The following is a 15,679-nucleotide window of genomic DNA, read 5'->3' as shown; positions in this document are numbered from 1 at the left end:
TGTGAAGAGGCCCCTCCCAATGGTCAGCAGGCAAACAGAGACATAATGTTGGGGACTGCCTCAAAAAAAAAAAAAAAAAACTGTGGTGGGCCTCTAGTGACAGTGCTTTTCCTTGCTCAACGTGTGCAGCCAGGGCCATCTAACAGTGCCCTTTGTAAATGAGTCCACTCAGCTTCTGGCATGGTGGAACCAAATGTTTAATAGAAGATCTTGTACTCTACATGACAGTGCTGGAAGTCTTAGAATGTGGGCTGCACTATGCTGCATTCAGAATGAAAATCTCAATGGCAGTTTAAATTGACTTTAAGCTCTGTCCTTCACACTTTACCATTGTGGGCCAAAGCCAATACGTATGTATAAATACCTGGCTTTATATGTCTACACCTTTGTATCATTATGGATACATTAAAAATATTCTTTTCTAGTTCTTATACAAAGGGGCTTTGGAATAGGCCATAGGCTAATATTACATGTTGTGTCCCACTCCCAGATTTATACATTAAAGGTTTTGCCAGTGTGCTGCTGTTTAGAGGTGACATTTTTGACAGATAATTAAAATGAGATGAGTCATAAGATAAAATATTCAAGATTGAATTAGTGACCCATTCAAAGAGGAAGAGAGTCCTGCATGGTGGAATGTGTTTGTAATCTTAAAGGGAAGGCGAAAAGAGAAGAACAAAGAAATTTAAGGCCAATTCAGGCTATGTGGTGTGTTCAAAGCCAGCCTCAGCTTCATACAATGTCTGTCTTAAAACCAAGGACTGGCTGGGATCTAGTTCAGCAGAGTGTGTGTCTAGCATGTGCTGGCTTGGCTTCTAGTACTGCAGATAAGTACATAACTAGGAAGAGACCTGTGCTCACTCCAATCTGGTGTAGGAAGGCAGAACTGGGAGAAGCAAATATCTCTCATTTGAGTCACCTCGCCTATGGAATTCTTTTGTCACAGACTGCAACAGGCCCTGGGAAGGACTACACTGATATTCAGTTAGCTTCTGAATATGCTGCCTGTGGCTCTCACTGAGGCCTTCTTTTGACCCTGGAAACTTATTGCTTCGAACAGTACAAGATGAGTCCTGGGCGTTAAGTGATCACTGCCTTGGGATGATGCTAAGCCGTGAACGGCTCTCAGCCCCTGACTCCACTGACTCCACATTTGTCGACTCAGGTGTGTTCTACTTGATCTGTGAGCAAGTCAGTAACTGAAACTGTAGATAGTAAGCTTTCGTTCTTTGTAAGAGGTACAAGAGTAATCTTGAGACCACCATCATAATGGCATCATCAACTCAATGTGGGTTTTCCAGAAAGAAAAAAAGAAAGCTATGTCTTAGTTAGGATTCTATTGCTGTGAAGAGACAGCATGGCCACAGGAACTCTTATAAAGGAAAACATTTCATTGGGGCTAGCTTAGAGATCAAAGCTTTAATCCATTATTATCATGGTAAAAAGCATGGTGTCATGCAGGCAGACATGGTGCTAAAAAGGGGGGAAGGCATTGAGAGTTCTACATCTGGGTCACCAAACAGCCGGAAATGACAGTGAGCCACACGGGCCATAGCTTGAGCATATGAGACCTCAAAGCCCTCCCCATAGTAATGCACTTCCTCCAACAAAGCCACACCTATTCCAACAAGGCCACACCTTAGAGTAGTACCACCCCCTATGGCTCAACATTCAATCATATGGGTGTGTATGAGGCCTCTTCTGTTTAAACCATTACAGACTATAACGAAACTTGATCAGCGTGTATGTGATTGATGTCAGGTGAAGCGTTCTCGGAGACTAACAAGACTATTTTGCTCTTTTTATATTACTACTGTTGAAAAAGATTTTCTTGCGGTTGATCATGAAGCAAGTTATTTGAAAGCATCTAACTGACTCACCTCTGCATTCCTCACCCCTCACTACCTCACACCCCCTGATTTGTCTTGCCATGGACAAACCGAATCATTTTATCAAGGAAGCTCCACCAGCAGCCAGTTCTGCTCCCAGACTCTGGTGTGTGTTGTGATGAACTTATACCAACTGTCATTCTACAGGGAAGTTCCAGACATTTTCCCATCATCAATCAGGTATTCTGAAGGGAAAGGCACGTTTAACCAAGAGCTAGGAGCTCACAGCTGGTGATAGAACAGAGATCAGGCTCTGGCTACTGCCATGATGCCAGCTGCTAGAAGAGAAAGAGGAGGACCTATGCAGAGCAAAGGAAGGAAGACACGGAACTCATTTCTGAAATTTGATCTCTGTTACATCATGCTTATCCAGGACCTGGGTTTTCTTTCAGGACTTTGATGATGTACAGTTCTGTCCTTTGGGTCCTACGCCACTGAAGATGTGGTCTCCAGTGTAGTTTTGCCCAGGATTTTCAGGCAGGTCCACATGCTGACTATGCATGGAAACCTCTAGCTATATACTCTTCCAATGTCCAAAGCAAAGCTCTGGGAGATACTTATCTTCAGTGAACTTTTACTCACCCAGTATCTATTTGTTGACTTTCAAGAAGATTTAAAAATGCTAAGAATCCAGACAAAACTTCTGTTTTAGTGACATGGAGCCTAGATGAACCTGTCCTCTGCTCACTTAACATGTCCACATGGTGGTGAGGCTACCACTGACAAACTGTTGATGGGTGGACACATGGCAGATGCAAACCTAAACTTACTTCTTCCTTTCTCGTGGTATCTCCTATGTGGCCTTAACCCTCTCCATATGCTGCCCTAAGCCTGCTCTTAATTGAAGCCGTATTATTTCTGCTGGGTAAGGGGTTAAAGAAATAGATGGCTACTACACATTTATGACAAAGTGAAATACATGTGACAAATGCCCCTCACCCACTCTATCCTCCTCTACTCTGCACTGAGCTAGGAATTTCACTCAGCAGCTCCCACACGTGACTGTTTTAGCTGTTTCTCAGGGTAGGCTACCAGCTTTTTAACTCTCCTGTGAGAGCTGTTGTGATCAGTAAGTTAACTTGGCATCCTGATAGCTGTTGTGGTCAGCAAATTAATTTGGTGTTCCTTCAATCTGGACATGGGAAGACCTTAAGTCATGACCTTAAACCCTATAACTAGCCAGTGTTGAAACATCTTGTGTCAGTGACATTGAGGATAGAAAATTCAGTGGAGAATCACTCCATCTGTTGCTTTCTGCTGATGTGACAATATAATTTATATCTGCCAAGACCTGATGGAGGAGGAAGTCATGAGAAGAAAGAGATCACAGAGTAATACTGTGTAACTGTAATACAAGTAACTGTCAGAAATGGAGGAGACAGCCCTTTGAGATATATTGGCTCTAAATTAACTGTGATATGACTCTGCTCTGTGGACTTACAGCTGTGAGTTTCCATGTATGCAGCCTGTTTTAGTCCTTTAGCTTTCTGATGTACAGAATTAAAATAATGACTTCTGTGGGGATAAAAAAGGTTGGAGGTTTGGGAGATGTCTAGAGCCTGCCTGAGGCAGGTGATCAATAAATGTGCACCATCATCTTTGTGTGCCTCTACTCATCACTCCTGCCCCCAGAAACATGGTCTTGACTCATTTGGGTTCATCACTAGCCAACATAACACAAACTCCAGCTGTCAAGGACCTTATACAAAACAAAATAAACCTAAGGAAGGCACCAGGAGCCTCAAGAAGAAGATCTATAATGGTATATAGACAATGATTGTCATTTCTTCAGAGCCAAAAATTGGAGCCCAAGGTCTAGGCAAGCAGGAAACATGGGAGCCGGTTACCATGCAGAGGGGGTTTGAACCCCCCAGGGCACATGAGACAGGATGTCTCTGAGGGGCTTTCCCTTTTCCTTCTCCCTTCCCAATCTCCTGAGTTTGGACATTGTCCATGAAGGAACTTCTTTCGTAGTTTTTGACTCGTGCTTATTGTAATTTTAGGAGAAGTCAGGGAAATGTGGAAGATACCAAGCAGCTATTAGGGCTCAATTCTCCGTACCTTTGGAAAGCTCAAAAAGAAGGTCAGAGGCTAAACTCCCTGCAGACACTGTCATCTGCAGACAGGTTTCAGAGCAAATGGTTTTCTCCTAGGGATCTTGGAGAGCTTCCTTCATGGAACCAACCCAGCAAAGGTCCTGCAAGCCAGAGGTATTGGAGGGGAGGGGAAGCATGTGGAGGGGAAGATGCTGGAATTGAGACAGATCAAAAAATAGTTGGCAGCATTGTAGGGCCCAGGGCTTGACAAGAGCTACAGCTTATTTTGTGGGCTTTTATCCTCCCATTGTCATTTCTACATTGTATCTCCACTGTGGTGCACAGGGTGAAATCTTCCAAGGTCTGTCTTGTTTTCCATTACTCAGGTGAATTCAGTGTGTCATGTTTAAAAGAGTATCTTTATAGAAACACACTTGGGATACTCAGGACATTCTTGTCATTCCTAACCTCCCCATTTCATCATCCTAAGGATAGGATGTCGTTGACATACAAAAACATATAAAAATTATGTGTTTATTATATGTGTGAAGTTAGTTAATTTTATCTGTTTGAGCTCAGAAATACCTTGATCTTTTTTATAGGCATGCGCGCACACACACATACAGATACAGATGTTCCATGACATCCAATGAGGTGATAATCCTATCTTGGTTGTATATTTAGCATACTTAGCTTGCTACCATTCTGCAGTTAGGCCCCATGGAGAGTCCTGTAACACATATTGGTAGCCCAGTACCTAACCAACATTCAGAATTAAAAATATAGTTTCTGTTGAATGTGTGAAACTTTTGCACCATTACTAATCAGAGGCTGGCTATATATCATGAAATGATTAATACATCTAAGCTAATTAATATCTTCTATCTATATAGTTTTATAAGGAAGAAAATACAAAAGAATGAACAAATTTTAAACAAGTAATCTGTACTTTTTCGTTTTTGTTTTTCGAGAAATGGTTTCTCTGTGTAGCTTTGGCTGTCCTGGACTCACTCTGTAGACCAGGCTGGCCTCTAACTCACAGAGATCTGCCTGTGTCTGCCTTCCTGAGTGCTGGGATTATAGGCGTGTGCCACCGCACCAGGACATAATCAGTACTTTAAACTTCTCCATGTGGTACTTTAGACGGTGAGGTTTACTCTCTATGCAGATGTGCACAGATGTACTGTCTGGCACAAATATCTTATACCTCGACCCAAAGCCAAAGGCTTCCTCGCTGCAATGCTATCTTGGAAACAGAAAACTTAGTATTTGCAAGAAGTGGCCAGTGGCTTGAATCTGGGACAAATACCCTAGCTTGGCAAAACTCTTTTCACCGTATGCAAAAAAGTTTGTAAGATTACAAATAAAAACTGGTCAGCTTTAGCCACAATCCTGAGATATTTTCTTTGAGAGCCTCAAGGTTACACAGCAGGACTGGGCTCCTCCATGGTCATCTTTGATATCCTGTCTTCCTGGCCTCGTCGCTATCTTCATTCACAGTGTACACTGCAGCCTCTTTCCAGATAAACTATACATCTCTAAATCCTTGCCTCTAACTCTACGTGAGGGAGAAATTAAAAGAAGATGAGTGGCAAACGTATGTTCATGATACCTGGTATACAATTCCTGTCCTCTGCCTGCTGGAAAAACAGTGGGAGATATCACCAAGCTCCAGGAGAGCATTTCATTAGCTGGTGATGTCTGCCAAAGGTAGGGGGAGGGCGAGCAGGGTATCTGCTGCTTCCTGAATGACACTTCTCATGACAGAGTTGGGGTGCTGGAGTCCTCAAACCAGTGGAGTGTGAAGGAGAGGGAGCCTGCATGCCCTGCTCAGAACCCTTTTCACTGCAGGCAACAAAGTTTTAAGATTATAAATAAAAACTGGTCATCTTGAATGAAATACATTGAATATTAGAAAACAAGTTTGAAATCCTAGTTACATGCTTCCTCATTTAACTTTTTATTTTTTGAGACAGTGTCCCCTGTAACCCCAGCTGGCTGGCCTAGAACTTCACTATATAGACCTGGCTAACCTCAAACTCACAGAGATCTCCTCCGTTCCTTGAGGTGATTGAAGATGTGTACCACCACACTCAGATTCCCTATTTAAGCTTAAGGTCACAGGTGATGTTCTACAAGCTACCGTAGCTCTAAAGTGGCTAAGCAGAGCCGCACAGATAGCGTGGACTGGCCTGCAATGCACCCTCCATATTCATGCATTCTGTACCACAGATCAACCAACTACAGTTGGAAATATTTTTAATTGTTCCTGTATGCAGACTTATCATTCCCTAAACAATACAGTGTTGACTATTTACATAGCACTTCTATTATAGGAAAAGTTATGAATCATCTAAAGATGATATGCAAATACCATGCCATGTTCCAGAAGGGACTTGCACATGCCCGTTCGGTGTCCTGGGAATCCCAGAAGCAATCTCTCACAGATGCAAGTCCCTCACCAAGGGACAACGCAACATGAAAATTTTCATTGGCAGCTGGAGCCGAGGTCATGCTAAGACTACCACTGATTGTCACTTCTTGTTTGAAGGAAATACTAAATTCTAGTTAGATGTTCATGAACTTGAGGTCTTCTAGTTTGTGGTGTTTTATTCTTATGCAAGTTCATAGATCCAGGATCAGTAGTCTCTAGAGTCAGGGATGGTGGCGCTGTCCTGCATCAGCTGTGCTGAGAGGTTGTCCATACTGAGCTGGTTCTCTCTCTGTTCTCTAGCCCTGCATGAATTCCCCAGGGACATCTTCTCCAATGAAGACCGGCGACAAGGAGCAGTGGTCCTCCACGTGTTGTGTGTAAGTAGCCCCTCGTGTGCCTTTGCCTGACGGGCTTGAAGGGCGAAGGTAGGTAGACAGTGGAAATACCCACAGAGGCTCGCTTCTGCCTGCCCGCTGGTGGCGGGCCATCTCCAAACGCACTGTCTATCTTAAAGACTGGCTGGCAGACATCTGTCTGTAGTCTTCCTTCGTTTTCGTGTCCAAGAGTGAACTCCCAACTAGCCTGATCCTGTCAATGCTCACACAGGGCCATTTTGCAACCAGGTGGTCCACGTGTCACAGTGTTCCCCTCACCATGCTTTATTTTACCCCAGGTAATCTGTCATTACACAGTTATTTTTACATTGCCTGTTGGCTTCTCATGTAAGCCCCATGAGAACAGGGAGTTTTTTGTGGTTTTGTTTTGTTTTGTTTGTCCCTGGCTTCGTTCTCACACTTTGGCACATGGTAGGGACAGAGTATTTGCTCACTCAGCAGATTAAATGATTAAATGAGGTGACAGTCAGTGCCTGTCCCTGAATAGGTGACCAGCTACAGCTGGTGCCTTCCTCTGGTTTTGTGGTTCATACCATCATCATCTAAAGATAAGATCTAAGGCCTTTGCTTTACCTTGTTCCCATTTGGAAAGATTTTTGGATTGTTTGTTTTTGATGTGTTTGTGTGCATGAGGATATATCTAAGGAAGTGGCCGCAGAACAAGAAAACGCCAGCCAAAGTCTTTAGGCATGTTACTGCCTCAAAACATTCTTATTGCCATCTCCTTTATTTTTATTTATCGCCGTGAAATAAACTCCCTAAACTTAGTAAATCCTGTTCACATCCATTGTCACTGGGCTCTCTCTATCAACCGTTCAAAAGTAGCATGAAGGAAATGCCCTTTCATGTGATTGGGACAACTTAACTTGGGTGACTTGGGCTCCATGGTACCCTTCTGAGGGCTTCTTCACTCTCAGGTCTGGGGCCTGAGCTTTGCAGGGCTCCTCCAGAACCATCACTCAGAGCTCCTTCATGTGTTCTCTGCAGTGGAGTAGCCTACAGGAGATAGATTTCCACATGGAAGCCATGGACTCTAGCATGAAAATGGCTGTAGAACTCGGCTCCAGAAGCCACACCGTATCATTTTCTTTGTATCAGTTGTAGTCACAAGCCCACAATTGTCCAAGAAAAGGACTTAGCAACTAATTTTCAATCTGCACCTGAAGGTGATCTGCAGGCATAATCTGGCTCTGGAGTCAAAGCAGGCACAGGTTTGAGACTCTGCAGCCGTTGCTTGTACATGTTTTCTCACATGATGATTCGCTTTTCTAGATCCGTGAGTCACTCGAGCTGACCCCTTCCTAGAAAAAGCAATCAGCCCTCCAACTCCTTCTCTACTGCACGCCTACCTGGGGACAAAAGCATGAAATATTTTATTTTAGCAAAGACTGTTTCTAAAAACACCAAATAAATAAGAATCCTGGAAAGTTTCTAGTCCTCCCTGCCCTTCCAGAGAGTAGTGTTCACTGAGCAATTAATGTGGGTGCCATCTTTGGCACCACAGAGGCTCTGCTGTCACAAGGCTGAGGCATCCCAGACACTAAGTGGGATCCCAGCAGCTAAGAGCACCCTGCTGCTTTGACATCTGAGAGATATGAGATTCCTCGAGTTGGCCCAAACAGTGAGGGCTTTCATCTTCCCACCATGATGCTGCTAGCTGCATAATGCAGCAGGAAACTCCCCTCTAACTCTACCTTCCCAGCTGAAGCCTGGGAGTCCTGAGTTTCCTTTGCCCTTCACAAGGCCATGTTACTCAGAAAGGCTCCTGTTAACTGTGGCAATCGTTCAAGGATGCATGAAAACTAAGTGTACAATGTGTTATGACAGTAGGCAGCTTCCTAGAATGGCTATGAGTCCACAGATGAACACTGTAGTCTCTAATATATAATTTTTGCCCCTGTCCTGGGCCCTGCACTTTAGACTCTAGGCAAGAAATCCAGAGATCAAGGTCAGTGTTCAACCCTTTAAGATCCTGCTCTATGAGGCGTGGAGTCCAAGAATTATCTACCCGCATAGCTTGTGGTGGCTTGAATGAGGAATGTGCACCCTTAGGCTCACACATAGGAACACTTGGTCCCTGTAGGTGGTGGCACTGTTAGGAGGTGGAGCCTTTCGGGAGGGAGTGCATCACTGGATGTGGCTTTGTGAGTTCATTCACTCTGCTTCCTGTCTGCCTGTCTGTGGCTGAAGATGTGAACTCTCAGCTTCCTGTTCTGGCTACCTGCTGCCCTGTCTCTCCTGCCATTATGGATTCTCCTTCTTCTCCTTCTGAAACCATAAGCCCAAAGAAACTCTTCTTCCTTAATTTACCTTTGGTCGTGGCATTTTATCACAACAAAAAAGCAACTAATGCAAAACCTCCAGCTGGCTGCCAAGATCTGAACAGGCTCCTTTCCAGGATCCTAATCTCGGACGGAGAAGAGGCCCCGGGTGGAGTAACCATGAGCTTGCCACCTGTGCCCCACGCACATGCGTGTAGGCCAGGGCAGGGTCAGATGGGTGGGATAAGGGAAAGGCCTCTCTACAGGGCCGGAAGGAATGACCTGCAGGGCAGCTGCAATGTCAAGGACTGCCTCTAACCCACTGGCGACTCCGCAAAGGAAATGTGCCTCATGAGGGGAGGCATCTTTGGTCCCATCGTATTTGGTTCACTGAACAGTGTGAGTTGTGTAGCTTTTGCATTCTCAGTGCAGGGCAGAATCTACCTCCGTGTACCTATCATTAGCCAGCAAATTTAGCTTGTCTGGGAGGTTTTCAGTGAACATGTCAGGCTGTAAGAATAATTGTTTTAAGGGCAAAGTGTGTTTGAGAGTCCAGCAGATGAATGTACAAGTCAAACCTGCCAGAAGTTGAATGACTGACAGGTTTAGAAGCACTTCCTGAGCTGGTACAGTTTGGTAGTGCTAGGCCCAGCCTTTCTGGGTGGATGAAAGACAGATTTACCCTGCAGGAGGTCAGTACGTTAGGAGGAGAGCTGCCATGGATGGAACCTGGCATGTGCAAAGTATCAGCCACGGTCTGGTCTGCTGTCGAGGGAGCTCCCAGAGAAACAATTGGGGGCCACAGTGCTACTGGTCTTGAAGAACAGACAGGAGGTCACTAAGGGAGACCTGGCTGTAATATCAGGGTATATGGGAATGTGGTGATTCAGAGCACCTGGAGGAACTGAAGGAGCGAGTGCACAGGCATAAGGGTAGGGAGGTCACGGGACTCATGCCAAAGTTATTAGGAGGTGAATGAGAGGTTGCAGTGGAGGGGGCCACTCTTTACCTCACCCCCACCCTTCATCTTTGTTTCCTTGATCAGGGCTAGGGCTGTAAAAGATCAGACATAGGACCATAGTAGACCACTCTCCTGCAAGTTCAGAATGTTCTAGCAAGGTCACAGAAAAAGGCCCAAGGGCATGTGGGAGAGACACCTGGGAGGGCCAGATAGGAGGAGAGATTTCCCAGGCCTAGTGAGTGTCCACCTGAACAACCAGAGCCTGCTGTGCCCCATCCATGTCAGCAAAGTATTGTCTTCTGGCAGTGGGTCCAAGTAGGCAGTTCTGTCTCCTTGGATGCCCAAGGGATAGAGCTACAAGACTTCCTGTTCTGGCTACTTCATGAAGTTGCATGAAGTTAACTCGCCATAGCCTTGGGCCTCAGGCAGAGTTTCATGCACTTTCGGGTCCTCTTGTGAAACCCAGTCACACCTAGCTCCTGTACCCAAACCCACACAGCCCAATGCGCTGTGCTCTGGGAGTTTGCTTTCTATACGATATCTGGAGTCTCTGGCCCAAGATGCTACAGGTCTGTGGATGCAGGCAGGACCAAAGACATCCCCCCACCCCCGAGCATACTTTTAAATCTTAGCTTTCTGAGCTTGCTTCTATTGTTCTGTCCTAGAAATACTGCTCTTCTGTGTGTGATTGGTGGAACACAGGACAGCCCTTTTGGGTTCAGTCGCTGAACACCATAACTCTAATTTCCCCCCTTTGGATCCTTTTGGTTTTGAATACCTAAACCCTGAGATTGCACTTCAAAAGCATTTCTATTTCTTCCAATTGTGTGTGTATGCCTCCCCTGCGAGTAGGCAAATCCACCATCTTTACAGTTTTAGTCCACAGTGAACATCTCTAGGAAAGCACATGAGTCTTAGAAATCCTTTGTTAGTCCATCTTTCCTAACACAGGGGTGTTAGAAGTAGGATTTCCTGACTCTGAAGAAATCTGTATCCTGAGTGAACTCATTGACTCTGCCCCAAACAGAGGGAGAAGCCTGTGGATTATTTTCTAGGGCTGTGATTGTTTGAGGCTTATAAATATCTGGCAAATTTTTGATAATTATCCTGCCTGACATGGAAAGATGAATCTCTGAGGTGATCAACCAAGCCAGGCATTTTCTCTCCCAGGGGAAGGAGAAAAGTTGTAAATAATCAATTCTTGAGATTCTCAAAATGAATTTGGGAATGTGTCTCTCTTTGGTTGATCAAACTCCTCTGTGTAGCTTGGCAGCTTTTAAACATAGCCTTCATAAGCATTGAGGCTTAAGTCCTCATCTTCAATGTAGCTCCTCTGTCCCCACAGACAGTTCTCTCTTTCTCTCTCTCTCTCTCCCCGCTCCCTGTGTGTGTACGTGGGAAGGATGGGAGGTATGGGAAAGTGATTCTTTCTTGTTAAGGCAGCTTCTTATTAAGTGAGACTGAGAAAAGAGTTGCTAACTCATTCAGCAGCCCACACCTGGCAAATGGATTGCCCAGGACAGGAGCTACAATGAGTGGGCTGTGGGAACCACAATGGGTGGGCCGCTCAGTGGTTCAGCAAGACGCTGGGTGTGAACCCAGGGCTGTAAAACACACATAACAGAAAGGACACATCATTGAGAATGCTTCTCCTGAGTGTTTTCATAGTCTAAACCTGGACATGCTCCAGGAGTTTCACAGGAATCTCGGGGTTTTGCCCAGAAAGGAACTTTCCTCCACTGAGCTGGAAGACTGTATGCAGTGCTGTCATCACTGTGACCAAAAACCTCAAACAGCAGGCTGACAGCTTTGGGGGCCTAGATCATTAAAGCAAGGAAGGTAGCTCAGTATGGGATAGGGCTGAGACTCCCTCTTCTATGATGTGTTTTCCCCCGGGTCTCTGGATGGAAGCTTCTTGATTAAGAGCTGGTGACCTGACACAGAAGAGCATGCACTGGTGACCCATAGGCAGGTGAGGAAAAAGCAAACTGAGCCCATGGACGCCTGCAGAGGCTGTGAACAGTGCTGGCAGGTGGGGAGCAAGCAGGGCAGGCAATCAGAAGAGCATACCAGGAAACCAAGGGCAGAATGGAAGCAGAGTCACCCCTCTTCAGAAGGAACACAGGTGGTCCCAGGAAGATGGGAACGTCGCCTAAGCCGAGGTGAAAACACTGAGGAAACAAGCTATGGCAGTGAAGTCAGAGGGAGGGGATATCTGAGTGTTTCTTCCCATTATCCAAAAACATCCAATCACCTCTATCCTAGAGGCTGTCCTTTCATTGACAGTGATTCTCTCTGCACCTTTGGGGAACAAGGTGAGGTCATAGTGTAACCTTGAGGTTGGAACCAGCCCATTCTTAAACTTGGAAGCTAATGTAGGATAAGGAAGAATGGAGATGGACTCAGTGTGGGATTCCCTTATCCACAGACCATCTTAACTCCCAAGCTATGGGGGGAGAAAGAAATGAGGACAGCAGACAAATGTGGCAATGGAGACTGCTACCCTTGGATTCAAATCTGTAAACCATTGTATGGGAATGGCAAAGGATGTGGTTTTTTTTTTTTTTTTTTTTTTTTTTTCAATCGGTGGCCATTCCTGGAGGGCCTTCACCTGCAGAAGTCTTGGCTTGATGGACCAACACAGGATCCTGTACTGACTTCCAGGATGGCCTGGCAATGGGGCACCACTTTCCTGCTTAGTCTTTTCAAGAGTGGAGTCCTGCTTGGTCATCCAAGGAGGACAGGTCCAAGGGCTTAATTCCATAATTCTGTAATTCCATAGGGCTTACAGAAACCAGGATGTAGGATAATAAAGAAACAGGAATAGGAGGTAGGAAATGTGTGTTTTGAAACGAGTACCCTGTGTCTCCTAGCACATGATAGACATTCTGTGAGAGTTAGGTTCTTAAGTCTTTACCCCCTTCTCTCCCTGTAGCCTTTGGGAGGTGGTATAGCCTGTCACAGTGCATCTCCTGCCATAACAAGAGCCAAGTCCACTCAGGCCAAGTCACTGTTCCTGTGAGCAAATGGACAAGGCACCACAGCAGATGTCTCTGCATGGGCTTTTCCTTCAAGCCTAGGCCTCAAACACAAGAGCTATTGCCGTTTTCTGGGAAGGATGTTAATTTTTTAATTGACAAATAATAATTAACTGTATATATTTATGGGGTGTGATATAAGGTTTTGATACATTATGGAATGACCAAAAGTAGGCTAATTAACATATGTGTCACTTTACACACTTTCACTTTACACACTTAAATTGTCTTTGTGTTGAGAATACCTAAAATGCAATTCCTTGGGAGTTGTGGGTGTGTCTCAGAAGTAGAATGTTTTCTTAGTGTATACAAGGTCCTGGGCACCACCAAAAGTATAAGTAAATAAAACCCATTCATTCGGTCTTTTAAAACTTACATCATTATTAACCAAAAGGTAGGAAAGGACAATGTGAAAGTATCTGCTGCTCTACAGAAGGCCCCAGAGACACCACCAGAAAAACTTGGATGAATGAATTCTTAAGTTACAAGTTACAAAAATCAGCCTACAAAAATGAGTAGCATTTTTATACAGTAGCAATAAGCTATCCCAAAAGAAATTTGGAGTACAATCCTATTTGTAGGACTAATAAAATACTTAGGAATAACTTTAGTCAAAGGGGTTTTGAAGCTGAAAAGAACCTGCATGGTCTGGGCAGAAAGGTTCCAGCCACAATTCACTCTCTGGACAGACGTGTTTAGTTAAGGGATTTTGCCCTGGAAGAGAAAAATGATTAAAACAGCGTGTGGAATTTGCTGTTTACTCTTGGAAAAGTGTTGAGCATGTCCTTAATTTGTCAGTGTCAACATGGAGCTAAAACTGGTATCCAGAGAGGATTAGCACACAGAGGGTAAATTATGTTCCCGTGGCTCTTGAGTCACTCCCTCCCCTCCTTGCTCAGGAGGCTTAATTCAGCAGGCCCCAGTCAAGCCCCTGGGACTTAGTCTTCCCATATGCATGCTGCAGGCTTCATTCCCCAGGCTCTTTGAGCTGGTGACAAAGCATGGCGGTGAGAGATTGTACTCTCAATGAAGCCTACCTGAGTCTCAATCCTGGCCTTTGTCCTTACCGGCTGGTGGTCGTGTGGAAACTGTTTCTGCCTGTAGTGACCCTCAGTTTCCTCATTTCTCACTGGAGAAAAATGCAACAACTCACTTCTCCCAGCTGTGTTGGTGGGTACTGCAAACGCACGTGTGGGGCTCCTGGCAGAGTCTGACACTGACTAGAACATGCCCCTTACCTGTGTCTTCTAAGTACTGCTAGTTGCTTGTCATCTCCCAAGCACTAATTTCCCATACCCCTCTACAACTCTGAGGGGTTTTTTGGTACCCAAATCCCATTTTTCTAGAATCCAGGATAGTCTCTAAAGAAGTTCCAGAAAGCCAACATCCCTGGAAGTAGCCCTTTGGAGAGGTTTATACATATTTCAGTCCCCCGTGCCTCAGTCGGACTAAACAGGTCACGTATTCTACCTTGTCTCCTCCTGTGACCCAGCAGGATAAGCTTGAGTTACCATCCCAGGACCTCACTATCCACCTTTCCTGTCACCTGTGTTCCCAGACCCTCTTCCTAGCGCCCCCATTACCATTTGCCAGGAACCCCCATGCCTACCCTTCCTACCATTCAGTACATTGGACTATTAGTATCCAGCTCTGCTTCTGAGGCTCCAGTCCACCAGGTGTGACCTACTTTTTTATGCAAATTACCCCGTTTACAGCCTCCTCAGACTAAACAAGGTACAGAAACTGACCCATAAAGTGCCACTGGGGTTCCCTCTTTGGGGTCTAAGCATCACTAATAAAATAATTTAGAATGGATTTGAAAGAAAGCCTGTGGACAATTTATTCAAGTCTGAGAGAAAAACAATAGTACAGGCTAGGTGAAAATCCCATCAGCCGTCTGGAGAAAGAGGGAAAAAAAGCCATGCAAGTTAGAGATGGAATAGAAATAGAGAGAAAAGGCACTTCCCAGATTAAAAGTGGGCTAGTGGCTGAAAAAAGTGCCCTGAACCATCTGGCCTTACAGTGCATATTTTTTGTTTTTGTTTTTAACTCCTTCTCTCCTTGCCTCTTTGCTTCGTATTCATGGACTTTTTTTTCTTTTAACTTTAGATGATGCTAGGGCCGAAGCAGGATTCCCCACACACACACACTCCCCTCTGCCAAGTAGCTTCTTTCATATATTAATCTTGATGTGGCTTTTTTTCCAAAGCTCTCTCCCCTGTCACAAGAGGAAAAAGTTTGGTTTAAATTGATCTCTCTCTACTTCAGTTCAGGTCCTGACCCCAAGCCGACAGAGAAAACTATTTGGAGAAGTAAACTCTGAGGAAGACAATGTCTCACAATTCATTTCCTTAGAGCCCAGGTAGAGACAGGAGAGAGAAAAAGTATCCATTAGTTTACTCTCCTTCTGCAATAAGAAGCTTTCACGTGAGCGGACTGGAGTACTAGTACTCCACATCACACGCTAACTGAAGCCACGTCACCTCTTTGCATTTCCATCCTACACACACACAGCCAGGGTAGGCAGGCAAGCTCCAAAGCCCTCGTGCAAATGGACAGTTACTGTTGTGTTGGGATGCTCAGAAACGTGAGTGTCCAGGCTGCAGATAACACCTGCGGCAACACGTTCCAGATCTTTCTAACGGGGCTGCCCAAACAGGATAGA

The 15,679-nt window shown here is 45.0% G+C and overlaps 1 protein-coding gene across 1 annotated transcript in view; it reads left to right on the top strand.

The window, feature by feature from the left end:
- Slc24a3 (solute carrier family 24 member 3) overlaps positions 1 to 15,679 on the top strand; it is a 475,313-nt gene that overhangs the window by 282,042 nt on the left and 177,592 nt on the right. The window contains exon 3 of the mRNA XM_021644597.2: positions 6,660 to 6,736. Within this exon, the coding sequence (XP_021500272.2) occupies positions 6,660 to 6,736 (77 nt within the window). The remainder of the gene's footprint in view (positions 1 to 6,659; positions 6,737 to 15,679) is intronic.

This window comes from Meriones unguiculatus, chromosome 4 (assembly GCF_030254825.1).
Source record: "Meriones unguiculatus strain TT.TT164.6M chromosome 4, Bangor_MerUng_6.1, whole genome shotgun sequence".
Lineage (NCBI taxonomy): Eukaryota > Metazoa > Chordata > Mammalia > Rodentia > Muridae > Meriones > Meriones unguiculatus.
The sequence above is the reverse complement of the archived record's forward strand: the minus strand, read 5'-3'. Positions and strand labels throughout refer to the sequence as shown.